Source organism: Phyllopteryx taeniolatus, chromosome 1, assembly GCF_024500385.1.
Source record: "Phyllopteryx taeniolatus isolate TA_2022b chromosome 1, UOR_Ptae_1.2, whole genome shotgun sequence".
In the NCBI taxonomy this organism is placed as follows: domain Eukaryota; kingdom Metazoa; phylum Chordata; class Actinopteri; order Syngnathiformes; family Syngnathidae; genus Phyllopteryx; species Phyllopteryx taeniolatus.
In genome coordinates, this window is record NC_084502.1 from 35,240,213 (window position 1) to 35,261,479 (window position 21,267).

General features: G+C 41.1%; 1 protein-coding gene across 2 annotated transcripts; it reads left to right on the plus strand.

Annotated features, from left to right (window-relative positions):
• The first annotated feature begins 38 nt into the window (after positions 1-38).
• ints11 (integrator complex subunit 11) lies at positions 39-20,993 on the plus strand. Of its 2 annotated transcripts, XM_061791413.1 has the most exons (17): positions 39-247; positions 528-625; positions 1,653-1,726; positions 1,799-2,027; positions 2,121-2,219; positions 3,980-4,014; positions 9,342-9,480; positions 9,565-9,629; positions 9,734-9,923; positions 10,029-10,112; positions 10,187-10,276; positions 12,093-12,255; positions 12,339-12,449; positions 12,930-12,991; positions 14,311-14,453; positions 15,924-16,053; positions 20,677-20,993. In XM_061791413.1, exons 1-17 carry the CDS (start codon positions 220-222, stop codon positions 20,737-20,739), a joined length of 1,803 nt encoding a protein of 600 aa, XP_061647397.1. In that variant the 5' UTR covers positions 39-219; the 3' UTR covers positions 20,740-20,993. The 2 variants fall into 2 exon arrangements, with proteins under 2 accessions (XP_061647397.1, XP_061647404.1); XM_061791420.1 differs by lacking the exon at positions 14,311-14,453.
• The last annotated feature ends 274 nt before the right edge of the window (positions 20,994-21,267 follow it).

Consider the following 21,267-nt stretch of genomic DNA (forward strand, 5'->3'; position numbering starts at 1 on the left):
TTTGAAAATGATATGCCTTATTTTGAAATCACAGTCCGGAATCTGTCACTCGTCTTTGAGTGGCTTGACTCAACAACGGAGAACTTCACAAAGTTGCCCACGATTACAAGACAATAAACAATTCACATAAAATGATTGCATGTTTATAATCAGACGTTGTCGGGATTGCTTAGCTGAAAAAAACAAAACAAAAGCAAAAAAACACACACGGGCGATAAAATGCCCGAAATCAAAGTAACACCGCTGGGTAAGTTCACTTGCTACCTAGCGTCAGCTAAGGTTCTGTCAACATTCACACAATATAAATCCTAAATAATAGTGATTTAATTATTAGTTAAGAGTAAAAGTAAGGCTGATCTTGGTCTGCAATTGTAGTCAGACATATCTGGAAGGTTTGGCCCATTGATGTTGGGCAGAGGTTGTTATTTGAGATGCTAACAACTCGAATTGCACCATGTAGTGTTAGGTTTTTCTTCTTCAATTTTTTGGGGGGTGACACTCTGGTTGTTATCTTTTCTTTCTCCAAGGTGCTGGGCAGGATGTTGGACGCAGCTGCATTATCGTCTCCATCGGAGGCAAAAACATCATGCTGGACTGCGGAATGCACATGGGATACAATGACGATGTGAGCTTGCTTTATCCCCCATAACACTTTTGACTACCCAGGGCCTTTCCAAATAGCTAAAAGTCTTCTTTTTGTGGGGAGACTCTACAACCAACACAATTAAATGGATCATATGTTCCAGTCCTGTTAGAAAATGAATAACAAAAAATGCAATTAATAAAAGGAAGAGCTGGATGAAGTGGCTGGGGAGAGGGAAGTCTGGGCGTCCCTGCTAAAGCTACTGCCCCCGTGACCCGACCTCGGAAAATGGAGGGATGGATAGATGGATTTATTGAGTTAAAAAAAATCCTTACCTGGTTTCTTTGTGGAAAAAGAACCTAATTACTGGTTCGTCCAGCATTGGCAACAATTTGTTCCCTTTTTATAAGTACAATTTTCATATAAACTGCATTTTGTAGTTAGTTGGCTTGTCTTTGTGAAACATTTAAGGGCCGGTCCTGGATCAGCTCTCAATCCCTGGGTGCTGGGGAGGTGCCTGGTCTCCAGGTGGGGGCCTGGGAGGCCATGTTGCTGTCCCTCAGGCCTGTGTCCTCCTTTTCCCTCTCCCCGGGGCACTCTGCCATGGTCGTCGCTCCTCTCTCGCTCGGGTTGTGTAGGGTCCCCGGCTGACTTTGGTGCCTGTGGTGGGTTGTCGGCGTCTCCCGCCTGAGACAGGTCCGTTTTCTGTGCCCTGTTCTGGTTGCTCGGTTGAGATCAGTGGTGGCTGGGAGAGTTAGCTGTAGCTCTATATTTACCCTACAATTGGCTGGCGACCAGTCCAGGGTGTACATCACCTCTCTTCCACAGTCAGATGGAATAAGCTCCAGCTCTCTCGTCACCCTAATGAGGACAAGGAGTACAATTGGATGGATAGATGAGTAATACGGTCTCTCATATTGTGAATAAAATATCATCAAATATCAAAATGTAATTTACCACAACTGCACGGTTATGGAAAAGCTTGAAAAGCACTTGACTTTGACAAGATGTGAAAACCATATATGTTTTAGTTCCTGTGTAAAAAAATAAGCCTGCTTTTTTATTCTAGAGACGCTTCCCAGACTTCTCGTACATCATTCAGAATGGGCGCCTGACAGACTTTTTGGATTGTGTGATCATCAGGTTGGTTTAAAGAGCTCTAACATCTTCATCACTTATAGATGGCCTATAAAAAGAAGTCTCTACTCTTGTCAGTCATTTCCATTTGGACCACTGCGGCGCTCTGCCCTACATGAGTGAGATGGTGGGATACGACGGACCTATCTACATGACGCACCCCACCAAAGCCATCTGCCCCATCCTGCTGGAGGACTTCCGCAAGATCACTGTGGACAAGAAGGGAGAGACCAACTTCTTTACCTCGCAGATGATCAAGGACTGCATGAAGAAGGTTATCCCTCTGAACCTACACCAGACTGTCCAGGTGGGGTCTTAATGGTTGACCTATTAGAACCTTGCCGTGCCATATGTCAATCATCTTCTCTTTTAATTGAGCTGTGTGTTTGCATGTGCGCAGGTAGATGACGAGCTGGAGATCAAGGCATACTATGCGGGCCATGTTCTGGGTGCTGCCATGGTGCAGATCAAAGTGGGCTCAGAGTCTGTGGTCTACACTGTGAGTGTGACATTTGATAATAATAATTTTAATCGCTGAACTTTAAATACATTGAATGGTTCGCTATTCACAATTTCAACTGTTTGCATTTGAAACGCCCAAGGATCCCACAAGTATTAATTGTTGTCAAGGAAGTATGTTAAAGTGATACATCTAGACTGTTCTGAGCTCTATGTACTTGATGTCAGAGCGAAGCTAAGATTAGCCAAGTTGTTAGCAGACAAAGTTACAGAGAGTCTTCACCGAATGTATATGCTTTTCCGCTACTGAGTTGCTATTAAAAAGCTCCAGCTAACAAACAACCAAGGTCAAGGTATTGCTTGACAATAATTATTTTTATAGATTGCAAAGGCAATATACACTCAAATGTCCGGTTAATTTTCTCCTAAATCCAGTCTTCTGGAGGCTATTTATTTTTAAGGGCAATTTTGTAAGATGAGTTTTAAGTGATAAAGTGTTTTGGTATCATAGTTTGTGGTACAGCTTGAATTCTTTTTAAGAGGAGGCGTCAACTACTCACTGTTTTTACTTCATTCGGTCCCTGTCTCCCATGAATAGTGGGGGTTTAACTGGTGGATCGGGACCCAAAAGTGGGTTGTGGACCCATTTTTTGGTGGGTCGCAGACAGCTAGTTAAAAAAATTACATGTATTCCAGGTCAGATTTTTCGGTACAATATAGAGGCGTACTCAGTTGCCTTCTACATGAAACATAGTAGAAGAAATGTTACTTCCTTGTTCTCTAGCCACTAGTTTATTCTGTAAAAAAAAAAAATACAGTGCAGCTCAACCTTTGGCTGGCGGACGTCATGGCAAGCAGTATGCCTTTGGCCGTACAGCAAACTCATTTAAAACGACATTTAAAAATATAATTTACCTATGTTTTCAGAGGCTATTTTTACCCCCCCCCCCAAAAAAAGAAAATCTTAACTGTTTTTAGCTTCTTTGAAAGTGGGTCGCCACTTTGCAACAATAGGAAAATGTGAGTCCCAGGGTGACAACAATTGAGAACCACTGTTTAGACCTCCATAGAGTGACTCTCTAACATGGACGTAGTATAAAAGTGTCAATTTTAATCATTTCAAAAAACACCTTGATTTTGTCATACGAGTGTTCAGAAAAGGCCCCTCTGACAGCTACTTCTGTTTGACCCAATTTTGTATCCGCTTTGTCCATATTTGGCTAACACCGCGGCCTTTCCTCTGATTGGTTGCCTGCGTGTAGAAGACCCACTTGTGAGAGCACACGTGTTTGTTATGTTGACAGCGCTGGCTCGGGAGCAGAAAGGGAAGGTGGAGATCTTCGCTAGTGACATAGATAAACTCGAGAAATTCAATTGACCTAATTTCAGGCCTTTCGGCAGAAAAACGTTTGGAACGCAGGAATGCATGGACAATTTTAATTCATATTTCAGGTTTACTGAGGCACCATAAGAGCGTTTTATTGGTTTTATTTTCATTTGCTTGAAGCCCTACTTTGGAACCTTAAGCCAGACTTGAAACCCTATAATAATTTTAAACCTAACCCATATTTGAAGCACTAACCCTTGTTTGACACCCTTCATTGAAACTTTCATCCTCGTTTAAAACCCTATCTTGAAACTATAACCGTTGTTGAAAGCTTATGCTAGGCCAAAAATTCCAATTTGAAACACTTATTTGACACCAAAACCCTGGCTTCAAACCCTAATTTGAAATCCTGGCTTGAAACCCTAACATGAAGTACCCCCTCAGACTAATTGCCACTATCCTGTCTCTTTTAGGGCGACTATAACATGACACCAGACAGACATTTGGGGTAAGTTACCTACTTTTGTTATGTTCAATTTAATGTCCACACAATCACTGTTTCGTGGAAAAGATCTAAATGAAACCGGTCAAACACTATGTATGAGTTCTGGGATGCTGACCACCCTCAGAATCATTCTAATTTCACAAAAATGTTTCTCATTGGAAAATAGTGAATTAATTTGTCCCAGCCTCAAAGTGTTGTCATTGTGAACCGCTTAACTGTATTGGCAATGTTTTAAGCAACAACAAGTGAACATTTTTAACTAACATGCACGCGTTAAAGTAAGTTTAACTTTGTTACTAAAAACCCTAATTCCAGTGACGTTGGGACGTAGTGTAAAACATAAATAATAACAATACAATGATTTGTAAATCCTTTTCAACCAATATTCAGTTGAATACACCACAAACACAAGACATTCATAGATCATTTTACACTTGAGACTATGTGAGTCCGGGAAATGTCATGGAAACAATGAGTACCACCCCTGGAACAATTAGTCCCTGCTACTTATCATCACGGAATACAGATACAGTAATCCTCCACGATATCAGTTCTTGCTTTGCGGTCCCGCTATATTGCAGATTTTGGATACCGTTGTTAATTTATTTTTTATACTTTTGGGACAATATTTTTGTGTTATCCATTGCTCTTGCTCTTTCTCAATATAGTATGTGTTTAAATGTGTTTGTGTTGTTTTACGTGTGTTCATCAGCCTTTCAGAAAATTTAAATGCTGTAAATGCAACAAAACCATGCCTGGGTTTTAATTAAATAGGGTATTTCTATTTCAGGAATTTCACTAATTGCACCGGTTGACTTGAATTTAACCCTCTCCTCCCCCCGATGGAGGTGGGGGGTTACTGCATACAGATAATCAGTTTATGAATGGATAACCAATTTATTATCATATAAATGACTACTTTATGAAGAGATAACCAGCTGATGAAAAAATGACCTGGTTATTTATATTTTAAACAAAAGGACTTTCAGGACTTTATTGAGCTCAGGAAATAGGAGAATATTCTTAAATTCACACTTTTTAGTGGATAATCAACATTAATATTGAAACGTTTGGGTGGTAAGTATTATTTACTGGACAGGGGGAGAGTATAAGTAACTTAAGCTGTCAGATAATTGTAACAGATTTAAAAAGCAGGAAAAATTGGGCCTAAATGACAGCGTAATCACTGAAGTACAATACTTGTTCATGTGGATATGAAAGGCTGGGTTCGACTGGGTTTGTCTTGGACCACGCCAGTGTTTAGCCAGCAACGGCCAGCCCACAAATTGTGACAGCATGGTGGATTACTTGCTTGTGCTTTGATTAAGAAGGCAGCTAGCTAGCCCACTAGCTGCACTACACATCAAACGTTACTCGCGGTTATATGCTTCATTTTGGCGCCAAGCGGCGACCTGGCTGGCCACTGTGGGCTGCCCAGGCATAGACAGACTCCCACAGCCTGTCGGCTTCTCTTAACCGATTGATTGCTAGGCTCGTGGCTGCTCCGCTGCCCGCAAACCTGGTGAACCTGTCCGCCCAGCCCGCTGTGAGCGGCGCTGCCTTCCCCCCTCTGAGGAAAAAATTCAAGTGAACTAACTCCCCCTCAGTAGCGGTGAGAGGAAAATATAAGATAACCATACAATTACAAACTGTATGGAAGATCTTTTCACAGCGCACCTACACCTCTATCTGCCATACTCGCTCGCAAGTCAAATGAGCATTTTAATATTAACGTATTGATCTATTTACATTTGTGTTTGAAATTGCCTCACCAGAAATGTTTGTAGACAAGAAAATGCAGTTTCCTGCTATATGCACAATGTGAATTTGATAAAAATACTGTTGATTATCTAAAAGAGGAAACCAATTGGTCTTTTATAAGTAAGTGAAATGTCTTGTTTTCTCGTGTAGTCATTGCTCTTTAACCAAGCAAAATTATATTTTATCCTTATACTTGATTATTCCGATACAATTGTCAGTAGAGTACTCGATTACTAATTGCAGCTAATTTGTGACAGGCTTGTTTAATGTCACTTCAGAAATAAAGTGAGCATTTTCATAGAATAACTGAATAACTAGTACTATCGATCTGTTTTGAAACTAAGCCCCCCACCCCCTTGACGATTGGCTTTGAAGGTGCAAAATTTTTGATCACCCCCTCTAGTTTTCTCATAAAGGTTCAATGCACTTGTTTAACAAATTTGTTTTGATAAATAAATATATATTTTAAAATATATTAACTTGTTTAGTGCCAAAGACTTTTTAGTACATTTTCATAAACCCATCTGTTTTTTGTTTTGTTTTGTTTTTTAAATAAATAAAGATAGGCTCCAGCATGCCCACGACCCTAGTGAGGATAAGTGGAACGGAAGATGAATGAATGAAAATAAAACTGTAATTGAGGGTTTTGCGCAGCTCCACAATAAGTATCTAAGGATAGAGAAGGATTTTAGTATGTTAACTCGACACCAGATGGCAGCAGTAGCTTTGATCAGAGAGACACGGTGAGCCACAGTTAGAGCGAGAAACCATGGATAAATACAGACAGTTTACTCAAAAACAGAGTTTTGGTAACACCGAAAAGGATGATGTACCATTGTACCATCATTTTCACAAAAAAGAAAGGGATGATGCTACGACAACACATGATGTGTAACGCTGGCCACGTCAAGCTTTCGAAGGCCCGAGATTGCGACCAGGTCACGGTCTGCCGAAGGAGATTCAGACTCGGATTACAATGAGCCGGATGCATCCTTATCTGGGAGCAGCAGCGCGTCCTGCCCTGAGACCCCAGAAAGTCACCAAAGAGGTAAGAACTTGCTAACTTCAAAGCGAACGTACAGCCTGAGCGGTTACTACGGTTACCGTTTTTATCATACAACGTGCACAAATAAGCACGACAGTTTGTCCTATGGTAGTACACGTTTACAAATCATGCGTTCACAAAAAATGTGGCGCCTCGATAGCTAGATGAATTGGATAGACTTTCCAATTATAGACAGTAGTGCACAAAAATATAATTTTCAGACAATGTGATCTGTGTAATGTAGAATGTATTTATTTTTTTTACCTTTCCTCATCGCACTGTAGCAATATCAAATATTTTGTGGTAATTGTACATATTTCTATAAATTACAGCTGGCAGCAGCACTCCCACACCTGTTGGCAAGAAAGGTGAAAAAAGTATTTTTATCCACTTCACACTGCAGCAATAATGTTTTATTTTTATGCTAATTGTTTATTTTTTATCATTTACAGGAGGTGCATCAAGAAGTGGTGGGGTTGTTCATGGCAGGTCGTCTGCTGACTGGAAACAAAAGTCCCACACGCACACACCCACACATGCGCACACACGCACGCGTATACACACATACACAGCTGTACATATTCATCAATTTGAAAATCCATGTGTTATACTTGTAAATAAAGTCGTATTTTGGAATCAAAATACCCTTTTTGTGTCATTTATGTTGTTATATAGTAGGAAAACATTTTGATATTTATATGGAAGAAATGGACAGCACCTGAGTTAAATACAGTGGGTACGGGAAGTATTCAGACCCCCTTAAATTTTTCACTCTTTGTTATATTGCAGCCATTTGCTAAAATAATTTAGGTTAATTTTTCATTAATGTGCACATAGCACCCCATTTTGAGAGGAAAAAAAACTGAATTGTAAAATTTTTTTGCAGATTTATTAAAAAAGAACAACTGAAATATCACACAGCCATAACCATTCAGACCCTTTGCTGTAACACTCGTATATTTAACTCGGGTGCTGTCCATTTCTTCTGATCATCCTTGAGATGGTTCTACACCTTCACTCGAGTCCAGCTGTGTTTGATGATACTGATTGGACTTGATTAGGAAAGCCACACACCTGTCTATATAAGACCTTAAAGCTCACAGTGTATGTCAGAGCAAATGAGAATCGTGAGGTAAAAGGAACTGTCTGAAGAGCTCAAAAACAGAATTGTAGCAAGGCACAGATCTGGCCAAGGTTACAAAAAAAATTCTGCTGCACTTAAGGTTCCTAAGAGCACAGTGGCCTCCATAATCCTTAAATGGAAGCCGTTTGGGACGACCAGAACCCTTCCTAGAGCTGGCCGTCCAGCCAAACTGAGCAATTGGGGGAGAAGAGCCTTGGTGAGAGAGGTAAAGAAGAACCCAAAGATCACTGTAGCTGAGCTCCAGAGATGCAGTTGGGAGATTGGAGAAAGTTCTAGAAAGTCAACCATCACTGCAGCCCTCCACCAGTCGGGGATTTATGGCAGAGTGGCCCGATGGAAGCCTCTCCTCAGTGCAAGACACATGAAAGCCTGCATGGAGTTTGCTAAAAAAACACCTGAAGGACTCCAAGATGGTGAGAAATAAGATTCCCTGGTCTGATGAGACCAAGATAGAACTTTTTGGCCTTAATTCTAAGCGATATGTGTGGAGAAAAGCAGGCACTGCTCATCACCTGTCCAATACAGTCCCAACAGTGAAGCATGGTGGTGGCAGCATCATGCTGTGGGGGTGTTTTTCAGCTGCAGGGACAGGACGACTGGTTGCAATCGAAGGAAAGATGAATGCGTCCAAGTACAGGGATATCCTGGACGAAAACCTTCTCCAGAGTGCTCAGGACCTCAGACTGGGCCGAAGGTTCACCTTCCAACAAGACAATGACCCTAAGCACACAGCTAAAATAACCAAGGAGTGGCTTCAGAACAACTCTATGACTGTTCTTGAATGGCCCAACCAGAGCCCTCACTTAAACCCAATTGAGCATCTCTGGAGAGACCTGAAAATGGCTGTCCACCAACGTTCACCATCTAACCTGACAAAACTGGAGAGTATCTGTGAGGAGGAATGGCAGAGGATCCCCAAATCCAGGTGTGAAAAACTTGTTGCATCATTCCCAAAAAGACTCATGGCTGTGTTAGCTCAAAAGGGGGCTTCTACTAAATACTGAGCAATGGGTCTGAACAGCTGTGTGATATTTCAGTTTTTCTTTTTTCATAAATCTGCAAAAATTTCAACAATTCTGTTTTTTTCTGTCAGTATGGGGTGCTGTGTGTACATTAATGAGGGAAAAATGAACTTAAATGATTTTAGAAAATGGCTGCAATATAACAAATAATGAAAAATTTAAGGGGGTCAGCATACTTTCCGTACCCACAGTACATTTCTGTATCTTAGGTTGGCTAAGGAACCAAACACAACTGTTGTTCCTGTTACGATAAGAATTAGACTCCTTATGTACACTACCTCTCTCATTGTACTTTGTTGGTTTGAGACGTCCTCTTGCAAACTGTTGACATCTCTGTTGTTGTTTTGCATGTTGACAGTGCCGCTTGGATCGACAAGTGTCGTCCAGACATTCTCATCTCAGAGTCAACTTATGCCACCACCATCCGGGACTCCAAGAGGTGCAGAGAGAGAGACTTCCTGAAGAAAGTGCATGAATCCATAGAACGAGGAGGAAAAGTATTACTAAGTTACACTTATGCTGAGGTTTTGTGTTTTGTCATTTTTAATAAGAGTCTACAAATCCATAATTATTTTGTCCAGGTTCTCATCCCAGTGTTTGCCCTTGGAAGAGCCCAGGAACTCTGTATCCTCTTGGAAACATTTTGGTAAACTACACAAAGAATTAAAGTACAAGAAGGGGTTTTTGAGGGAGTGGGAGTACACTCACTGGTAGTTGTATATTTTTATGCTAATTGACATCCTCTGACAGGGAGAGAATGAACCTGAAGGCTCCAATCTACTTTTCCACGGGTCTGACAGAGAAAGCCAATCATTACTACAAGTTGTTCATCACATGGACCAACCAGAAGATCAGGAAAACATTTGTGCAGAGGAACATGTTTGAATTCAAGCATATCAAAGCCTTTGACCGCTCGTATGCTGACAACCCAGGACCCATGGCGAGTGTTTTTTTAATTTATTTTTAAATATTTTTTTTTTACCTTCAAGCAGTGTCTGTGTGATGAAAAGAGTGGCAAAGATAGAGCAGTGTGAACACTTGACAGGTGGTGTTTGCAACACCAGGAATGCTGCACGCCGGACAGTCACTGCAGATCTTCAAGAAATGGGCCGGCAATGAGAAGAACATGGTGAGTGTCGATAAAAAAAGGACACGTGAAAGGAACAACGGTTGATGTAAAAGAATGTATTCTGATCTCTGCAGGTTATCATGCCAGGTTACTGCGTGCAAGGAACCATTGGACACAAGATCCTGAATGGACAGAAGAAACTGGAGATGGAAGGCAGAGTGACAGTAAGCAAGCTTTTATAAACCTGCAATTCGCTTTCTGTGGTCCAAATCAGTGAATGGGTTTATAAAACAATGTAACATTTGTGCCCGCCACAGTGTTTGACACGACACGAACACACCACACAAACCAGTTAGACAAAACGTACATTTCACTCTGACACTTTCATATACAGTAGACATGCTTTAATGAGTAGAGATATTTTGTGAAATATACAGCAGCTGAAATAAGTATGTAACACAGAACAGAACAGAATCATCTTTATTTGCCAAGTATGTCCAAAAGACACACAAGGAATTTGTCTCTGGTAATTGGAGCCGCTCTAGTACGACAACAGACAGTCAAAAGATAGAGAACACTTTTGAGACATAAAGACATTGACAAAAAACAGTCACTGAGCAATAAAGGGTTGCTAGTTATCTGGTAATGCTGGGACACTGAGTGCACGAGTAATATATAATTGGCCCGACAGAAATGTGACAACAAACTCAAGACAAAAAAAATTGCCAGCATGTTGCAATGGAATTGTAGGTTAGGTGTTTAAGAAATTGATTGCAAGAGGGAAGAAGCTGTTGGAATGACGTCACCATTTTTCTCACTAAATATATTTCTAAAGGTGCTATCGACCTGGAAAATTCACCAGCTGTTGGGAACAACCCAAGTACACCATACATACAAAGAAAGTAGAAAAAAATAAGCTCAGAAATTAAGTTGTGTGTAAAAATGTGAAATGACACAGGAAAAAAGTCTTGAACACATGAAGAAAGGGTGGTGCAAAAAGGCATAGAAAGCCAAGACAACACCTAAAATCTATCAATGTCATGAGCAGAGGGAGTATTTCAAATTCCCCTGTTGCACAGCAAATCTGTTCCAGCACAAAGGCATACACATCCACCATTCTGCATGGCCATCCAGCTGAACAGGACAGGTTAAAAAAAAAACAACCCAAAACATTCTGTTAAATTAGCTGTATGAAACATTCTGCCTTTGCAAAGATAATAAATCTCAGTTTTGATTGATGCTGTCAGAGAGGTGTTGTGGTTGTAGTTTGCAGTGGTGTACTGCATCAAAATGAGAGTTGTTCCTAATATTCTGGTTTCCTCAATTAGTTATAAACCCAACTCACCAAAAGTTTCAGGATCAACCTAAAATGCACTATAACCTTTACAGGTTAACCTGAGGTTCTGTAATTGTTTTACTGCACAACTGTTCAATGTTTAAGTAGTTTTTGCACAACTCGCTGTTTTCTAACATGGAGCTGAACGGCAAAATTCACAATCGGTGTTTGATCAATTAATGACCCAATACATTTCCTGGTTGAGTTAGACGAAGATGACACCTAGAAAATTGCTCAGCAGTGTGTCGCCATTGCGAGGCTTCAAATAGGATGTTTCCTCAGCGGGAAGTGGTCATCGAGCGTAGAGTGTCATCAGCTGGTCGCAACAGAAAAAATGTAGAGACCGGAAGAGTCACAGAAAAGCATAGAAGTGGACATCCTTGGAAATGTTTATGCCTCAAACACCTGTTTCTTAAAGATCAGCAAGTTGTGTCAAGTACTGAAACATCAAACAGTTGGACTTATATTTAAATGTTTAGAAAAAGTCAAAATGACGTTCAAAGGTAAAGGTTGTTGTGCATTTTTGGTTCATCCTGAAATTTTACTCGAAAGCCCAGTTTCCATAACTTTTCTGTTAGTAGAGTATGAGACTAAGTATGATGTAGTACAGGTAATACACCACTGCAAACTAAAACCACAATGTAACTATCAATTGATGCGTGTCATTTATCTGATCTTGACTGAACACCTTGTTCTTCTCGTAGTTGGACGTGAAGCTACAGGTGGAATACATGTCCTTTAGCGCCCACGCCGACGCCAAGGGCATCATGCAGCTCATCCGCATGGCCGAACCTCGCAACATGCTGCTTGTGCACGGCGAGGCAGTCAAGATGGAGTTCCTTAAGGGCAAGATCGAGCAGGAGTTTAGTGAGTGGAGATCGTACATTTGACATGTTTGTGCTCCTTCGGGCCTCTCGGGAGACGTTACGTTGTCTGGTGTCCCGCCACAGGTATCGACTGCTACATGCCGGCTAACGGCGAGACCACTACAGTGACTACAAATCCCAAAGTTCCAGTTGATATGTCGCTTAACCTTCTCAAGAGGGAAATGGCACTAGGAGGTGAGTTATACTGTATTAACAGAAGATGCAGTCTGGTTGTCTTTATTTATTTATTTATTTTCATTTACATATCCTGATTCATGTGATGTTAAATTAAACGCCAGATTTGTTAATTAATTGGTTGGATTACCAAATATCAATTTTTTTTGCTTTATTTGCTTTTTGTCCATGTTTAAGATGTGAATATTCAATAGGGCTCCCCAAATGCATGAATTACAATTTGAAAACTGGTTTACATTTTGGATGCCATGATTGCAATTGAAACTACAGTGTGAGCGCTTAACAATGAGTTCTGGGGCGCTGGTTGATCTCTTGGTCATAGATTTGTAGGGAAATTGTGCATACGTGCAGAACACATCATCCTTTTATAACACATTCACATTTAATGCATTTGCAACAGTTCTGTTCAATTTTGACGAGACAAGAATTTTTAATTCCAAGGTGCTTCTCACTTAAGCATTGTGTATTGTGTTGTTTCAGGACCTCTACCTGATCCCAAAAAACCACGCATCATGCACGGAACCCTTATCATGAAAAATAATGTAAGTTTAAATACAGACCACCCGCAACATGATGCCCACTTGTACATATAATAATACCCAATACAATAGCTGTATCATGTATTATGCCTATGCAAAGATAACTAAGGCCCGTCAGAGAGGTATTGTTTTTATTATTGTGTTTCCAGTATACAGTCGTGTACAACTGTACTATATCATAATGAGAGCTGTGTAATTACAATAGTAAACGTTAAATTAAGCCCTGGGGCGGTGTGTGATTTTACTACCTTCTGCTTTTTCATGGCCACAAACGGACAGTCTTGCTTTGATTTTTAATTGTCATTAGTATAAAATATCCATTCAATATTATTTATGTTTATTTATCTTTAACTCAGCGGCATGGTGACCGTCTGGTTAGAGCGTCTGCTTCACAGTTCTGAGGACCGGGGTTCCGCCTGGGTTGAGTTTGCATGTTCTCCCCGTGGCTGCGTGGGTTTTCTCCCGCCACTTCGGTTTCCTCCCACATCCCAAAAACATGCATGGTAGGTTAATTGACAACTCGAAATTGCCCGTAGGTGTGAATGTAAGTGTGAATGGTTGTGCCCTGCGATTGGCTGGCAACCAGTTCAGAGTGTACCCCGCCTCCTGCCCGATGATAACTGGGATAGGCTCCAGCACACCCGCGACCCTAGTGAGGAGAAGCGGCTCAGAAAATGGATGGATGGATATGTTTAACTCTTTTAATTGCAGTTTGTTTGCGCAATGTCCGGGTTCTGTTAATATAATATCAATTCACCTTTTTTTTCTTTTGTTGCTAAATAGTAAAGTTTTTCTCCAGTCAGCAGAGAGAGCTTCCGCTTCTTTAATTGAAATGTAATTCTTCTCCATGGTCAGCAGAGAGGGTATTTACAGTCACTTCTAAAAATCAAAGTAGCCTCATTCATTTGCTCCATTAGAGTGCAGTAAGCTATTAAACCGCTCTTTAGCATATGTACTGTAGTACAAAAAAACTAACATCTTCAAATGTTGATTTTCGAATGAGAAATCCATTCTCCCCAAATTGTAAGATTTTATCCAGGAGCTAAAAGGAATAAGAAAATGCAGTTTTCGTGGGTTTCAATTGGCCAAAAGTGGCCATGATAGTGCCAAAAGGTACAATTTGATGTAAGCAGTATATTGTTCATATAGTAAAAGTAAAGGTATAGAGCCCAAAAGGGTAATACCTTTCTGACAGTGTCAATCAAAACTCAACATTGTTATATTACAGTATAAAGGAACAATATTTCATATAGCCCTTATAGTGGCTATCATATTGTCAGTGGTCCTTTCTGTGACAATGTTACCTTTTGCACCGGGCACAGAGTCTCAAGTTGGTGTCCTCAGAACAAGCCCTGAAGGAGCTCGGACTCAACGAGCATCAGCTGCGATTCACGTGTCGTGTGCAGCTCCACGACCCGCACAGTGACACTGACACACTTCGAAGAATATACACGCACCTCAAGAGGTGAGAAGGTCTTTCAATTTACTGGAACTGGCTCACCATGTCCACCACAGGTCTTTGCTGATCGTCTTTGAGCTTTTAGGGCTTTTATCTTCTGTGTCAGGATAAGAACCCCATTGGCGTTGAATAAAATCAGACCAAGATGCTTGTTTGCTGTCAGGATTCTTCTCTGTGCAATCCTGAACTCACATTCATACATTCACTTATGGTTCTTCAATAAAATTAACCGAATGGCTCATTTTTATTGGTAGTCCCTTTGCCAGAATTTGAGATGTGAAACAAGCAGGCAGAAAACATGACCAAAGTGAACCCCCGTTATTTGCAGGGCGTAGGGATTGGGCCGGACCGTGAATTGTGAAAATCCGCGGATAATTGAAAAACCATTATAATTGCATTTATTTATTTATTTATTTTTTATTTATTTTATTTTTTTAAACCCCAAAAATAATTGAATAAGCAGGTATAAACGGCCAATAAGCGTTTAGGACCATGAATAGCGAAAATCCGCAGACAATTGACAGCCATTATAATTGCATTGAATATGTTTGTTGTGTTGTTTTTGGCACGGTGAGCGACTGGTTAGCACATCTGCCTCACAGTTCTGAGGACCGGGGTTGAAATCCCGTCTCCGACTGTGTGGAGTTTGCATGTTCTCCCCGTGTCTGCGTGGGTTTTCTCCGGGCACTCCGGTTTCCTCTCACATCCCAAAAACATGCATGGTAGGATGAGTGAAGAGGTGTGAATGTGAGTGCAAATGGGTGTTTGTTTCTATGTGGCCTGCGATTGGCTGGCGACCAGTTCAGGGTGTACCCCGCCTCTCGCCCGAAGATAGCTGGGATAGGCTCCAGCACGCCCGCGACCCAAGTGAGGATAAGCGGTACAGAAAATGGATGGATGGATGTTATTTTTTTTTAAACCCCCAAAATGATTGAATAAGCAGGTATAAACCACCAATAAGCGTTTTGGGGATTTTCACCCCTAATAAGGAAAAAAATTAAAATAAAATAAAATTTAGGGGGTGGGGGGGAATCAGCGAATAGGTGAATCCGTGGGTGCCGAACCGTAAGTATACAGGCGTCCATTGTACAGCAATAAAAGTATCAGTAACGCAGTTAGATAGATAACTTGATGGATTTATATCAATTCATTAATGTATGAAAAAATGTTTTCATGGTCATATTGGTTCTTCACAAGCCATTGCTTGGCAATTATCCTGAAAGAATAGGATGATGGAGAGTCCCTAATTGTCTCTGCAAGTATATTCCTTTGATTTGATATTTTAATGGACTCTACTAGCTGGCTAGAAGCAGTCTTCTTGCATAAAAATGTACAGTCCCTTCTGAAATAAATAATAATCGGTTCCAGAGTCAATAAAACCTCAGTGCTAATTTGCGACCACTTCACAAGGACAACACACTTTTCACACTTGTAATATTCAGTGCGTCAATGTATTCCTCTTTTTTCTCGCTACAGTGTCTTAAAGGGGTACGCCATCCAGCACCTTCCCGATGGCACTGTCATGGTGGAATCTATCGTCATCAAAGTGTCGTCATCACCCGAAGAAACCAATACAAAGGTCATCCTGCTTTCCTGGAGTTACCAGGTAAATTACCTTTTAAAACGTCTTTGAGGCATTTAGGCCTTGATAGTGGCAAGGCTGACAAAGGGATGCAAAGCCTTGACAGTACCCCCTTTCACACTGCCCATCTGTCCTGTGTGTAAAGCATGCTACACGCATTACCGATTTTTAAAATCTGAGAGACCCCACACAATGGCAAGTAAAATATTGCCATGTGTGCCTACTGCTCTTAGTGTGTTTGGCGTATTTGAAGCCACTAACGAAGCACACCACACACTGATTTCTGTTGTTGTATTAAGACTGATCGGTGAGGAAGCACAGCAGCAACCAGACGGCCGAAAAATACAAACAACGTGTGAGTAGAAGAAGAAATACAAGCATAGACATGAATACAAATAGGACCCGCCTTGGTGCGGAATCGTACGTAAATGTCATTGCCAAATTGGCTGAACTGGTCGCCAGCCAATCGCAGGGGACATATAGACAATCAATCATTCGCACCTATGGACAATCTAGAGTCTTAAATCAACCTACCATGCATGTTTTTGAAATGTGGGAGGAATACCCAGAGGAAAACCACGCAGTTACGGGGAGAACATGCAAACTCCACACAGGCAAGGCCGGATTTGAACCCGGGTCTTCAGAACTGTGAGGCAGATTTCCTAACCAGACCTCAGTCCAAAGTTATTGGAAATACAATGCCGCCAGAAAGTATTCCCGCCCCTTCACGTTTTCCACAGCCTCAAGTCTTCTTGAGTATGTCTCTACAAGCTTGGCACACCTGTTTTGGGGCATTTTCTCTCATTCTTCTCTGCAGATCCTCTCGAGATCAGTCAGGTTGGATGGGCAGCGTCGGTAGACAGCCATTTTTAGGTCTTTCCAGAGCTGTTCGAATGGATTCAAGTCTGGGCTCTGGCTGGCCCACTCAAGGACATTCACAGGCTGTTCCTGAAGCCACTCCTTTCTTACCTTGGCTGTGTGCTTTGGGTCATTGTCGTGTTGGAAGGTGCATTGACACCCAAGTCTGAGTTCCAGAGCACTCTGGAGCAAGTTCTCTTGAAGAATTTCTCTATATATGACAGCTGGCATCTTACCCTGATGAGCAGTGCCTCTTCGTCAGCTATGACGCTTGACACTTGTCTGAGAATCCTTAAGGTGCCTTTTGGCAAACTCCAAGCGGGCTGCCATGTGCCTTTTCGTGACAAGTGGCTTGCGTCGGGCAACTCTACCATAAAGGCCTGATTGGTGGAGTGTGTTAGCAATGGGTGACCTTCTGGATGGTTCCCCGATCGCTGCAAGGGAGCACTAGAGCTCCGCCTTAGGGACTATAGGGTGACCAAGGCCCTTCTTCCCCTATCTAGGAAGGGTCCTGGTGGTTCCAAACTTCCTCAATTTCCGAATAATCCTGACCACAGTACTTTTCGGGACCCTCAATGCTGCTGAAATTCTTTTGTATCCTTCCCCAGATTTGTGTCTTGACACAATCTGGTCTCGGAGGTCTTCAGACAATTCCTTAGACTTCTTTACTTGGTTTCTGCTGACATGCCATGCCAACTATGAGACCTTATATAGACAGGTGTGTGCCATTCCAAATGATGTCCAATCAACTAAATTTACCACAGGTGGACTCCATTCAAGTTGTAGAAGCATCTCAAGGATGATCAGTGGAAATCAAACCTGAGCTTAAGTTTGAGTGTCATAGCAAAGGTTGTGAATACCTGTTGTACCTGTTATGTTTGAATGTTTACATTTTTCATAAATTTACACAGATGTCTGAACATATGTTTTTACTTTGTCATTATGGGATATTTTATGCGGATTTATAGAAACTATACTCAAGTCAGCTTTAGAATAAGTGTAACATAGCAAAATGCGGAAAACGTGAAGGGGTGTGAATACTTTCTGGTGGCGCTGTAATTATAGAAAAGCTTGAAAATGTTTGAAAAGTTTTAAATTTTACCCAAACTTACCACGCTGGTGTGGTTGATGTAGGCATTGTTGACGTACTCATAGGCGAGTCAAGACAGGTTGCTTTCATGATCCACGAGGAATTAGTATGCTTCCTGGTTTCCAATCCGTTGCCATAGACAAACGGCTTGACAAAAAAAACAAAAAAAAAACGTTAAAGTACCAAAAATATCATGTTTCACACTCCAGAGACCTGTTTCATATTCCTCTAACCCTTAAAGCTAACACCGCCTCCATGCCGCTCTCTCCCTCTGTCCGCTGCACTCTATGCGACAATAGATAATAGATAGACCATTGGTGGGCAAACTACAGCCTGTGGGGTACATCTGGTCCCTTGACCATTTCAGTCCGGCCCACCCAAATTATATCAAAATCATGACTGCATTCATTTGACCTTGTCCTGTAATGCCGAGTGGTTCCACCAGGTTGTGCTGTAATGCCCAGTGGTTCCACCAGGTAGCGCAGTAGGTACAGTGATACATTGACTTGACTTTGGCTGTTCTGTTTTTACTCTGCTACTGCTCTGAACCCTTCTTCAACCATGAGTGGGCAAAAGAAAAGTCGACTGAGTGCAGAGTGTTTAATATAGAATGGACTACTAAATACCTTTTCACTGAAGTCTGTATGTCTAATTTGTTAAGAAACCATTGCAGTTTTAGAAGAATATAACATCAGCCGTCACTTTTCTACCAAGCATACTGATTATGCTAACAGCCAATCAACGCAGGAACTGATGACTATGGCTCAGCGGTTAAAATCAAGCTTGAAAACTCAGTAAAACACCTTTATCTGACAAACTGCCATCCAAGATTCAGTCACACAAGACAGCGCCACGGGAGCTGCAGATGGAACTGATTGATCTCTCATGTGATAATGTCTTAAAAGAGAAGTTCAACTCTCAAACTGGATGAGTTTTATGCTTCATTAAGCGCAGACAAATGTCCAAAAATCCTGAAGATGGCACAGAGGATGCTGGGGTGTTTGGCTGAACAGACCTTTAGTACACCTCAGATGTGTTCTGAGAATTGCCACAATAAAATTAACACCAGACTTTAATGCACTGGCAAAAAAAAGATGATTAAACAAAAAAGAAACACTGTTCCCATTAAAGGTAAATCTAAGTATTAACACTACCATGCCTTTTTGTTTAATTTTTTTTATATGTAAGCATCTGGTCCTGGCTTGGCCCGCCTGTCAAATTTTAAGTCAATGTGGCCCCTGAGCCAAAAGGTTTGCCCACCCCTGGGATAGACCCATCATCACCATGGCTGCCACTCAATGCATAGCCTGGAAATGAGCCACAGTCAACATGGCCACCACATAGGCTTGTGAGGCGCAATTTATGGTTGTGATCTAGTCATACGGTATATCTGTAACCTGAAAAAAAATGTCTTTTCCATACCTCTGCCTGTATTGCGCCACATCGCCAGAAAACAACAGCGGCCAATTCTGGAACTAACAGACTTTAACGCTGGTTTAAGTGAAAATTGGAAACTATTTTTGGACACATTGTTCGGTCCTGACAGTCCGTTTGATCTGATATCCAATATAATGGCTTCCGTTATATCAAGGTTCCACTGTATGTATTTTTGTAAGAGCGTTAACAGCTAACAATGTATGTAGCATTGTTACTGTGATGACAAATATTGAAATAAAGTATTGGAGTAAACATTTATAATCCTGAGATTAAAAGTTTCATACGCTGTTTACAGTATCTGTGTTTGTGTAATTGGGTTCACTTTTTAGGTTGTCGCTTTATGAAGATCAGTCCCATTTACTTGCATTAGTTTACAGGCAGCTCTGCCACAATAAATATGGCGGAGACGCTTACATATCCCAGCAGTGGGCCAACCTCAAAGCGGACTCCTTTTATATTTGATGTGTACAAGAAGCTAGTCTAACTTTCAGTTCTCGTCATAACTACATTGCAGTTGCAAATTCCTCTCCTTCTCACACTCAACACAACCAGTCGCTCCTTTATTTGTATCTGTCAACCATGCGAGCTTCAGGTCGCTTTCTAATTTGCTGTCATTCAGTTTTTGTTCACGGAGTTCGAATCCCGTCCAAACTCAGTGTTGACCAGACACGGAGGGATTGTACATATTGAACAGGTTTAACATTTATTAATTTTTTCAGACCAGATCGGGAAGGAAAGAATCACTCATCACACCCAATAATCTCTCAGGATAATTGTTCAGGGACACTCGTGAATCGGGCCTTTAATGACCGCAGGGGAGGGAAAATGTTAAAATTTGGCCTCATTTTCAGTATGTGTGTAGCCCGTTGAGATACCAATACAGAATGGGGAGTTGATGTTGACCCCCGAATCTGCCAGCTTGCTGGAGAAGTATCAGCAGTCATTGTGAAGTTTAACACGCAAGACTACGCTACTTTATTTTTAAAGCAATTGTCAGTGTCCCAGATGTCATCTGAATGCGCAAAGCCGCAAAAGCTGTGGGATCGCACATTACAGACTCAGTGATGCCCAACAGTGAGTTCTGTCTGCACAATAACGAAATGAATAATTGCCAACCTAACTTTATGCCTCTGATGCAGCAATTTGGCAGAATGGCAGTGTGAGACAAGGTTTAGAAAGTGTGTCAAGGTGTGTGGCTTTGTCTATTACAGGCACACTTTCATTTTACTGCTTTATTATTAACTTTCTATTTTTTCCAACAGGATGAAGACCTTGGGAGCTTCCTTTCAACTCTGCTGAAAAAAGGGCTTCCATCTGGACTTTGATAAAATTACTAGTATGATCATGGTTGTTTTGTTGTTTTTTAATGAAATAACTGTTGGGGCAGAATTCACTAAGTTTGGGTGCATACAGACAACTGATTTAGTAACACTGAAACAACTGAAACTTTATTTTAGTTAGCTAGCACAGGTAGGTCAACAGAATTAATCTGATTATTTTTTTCCTTGACTGCGTAGCCTCTTGTTGCAAGGCTGATTTTGTGCCCCCAAATTATTAAAAAAACAGTATGTCAGTCACACTCACTTTCTTCTTTCAATGGAACCCATCAGAGAAAGGAGACAGAGTTGACATGAAACCCATCAGAGACACCATATCAGCCATATGATTGAGTTTATTTATACACATTTATTAATAATTTAATTACTTGTTTGTAAGAAATTGTAACAAGCTTTGTTTTGAACCACAGAGCCATCCACTGGATATGGTGCATCACTAACTTGCTTGCACCTAATGCAACTCTTTTTTTTTTTTTTTTTATGTAACTTTATTTACTGCATATGTTTTCACCTTTT

Coding starts and splice junctions, on each gene's coding strand:
- ints11 (XM_061791413.1), top strand. CDS start 220: ATGCCCGAAATCAAAGTAACACCGCTGG. Junction 2,220..3,979: donor CAGAGTCTGTGGTCTACACT/GTGAGTGTGACA, acceptor TGTCTCTTTTAG/GGCGACTATAACATGACACC. Junction 9,924..10,028: donor CTGACAACCCAGGACCCATG/GCGAGTGTTTTT, acceptor AACACTTGACAG/GTGGTGTTTGCAACACCAGG.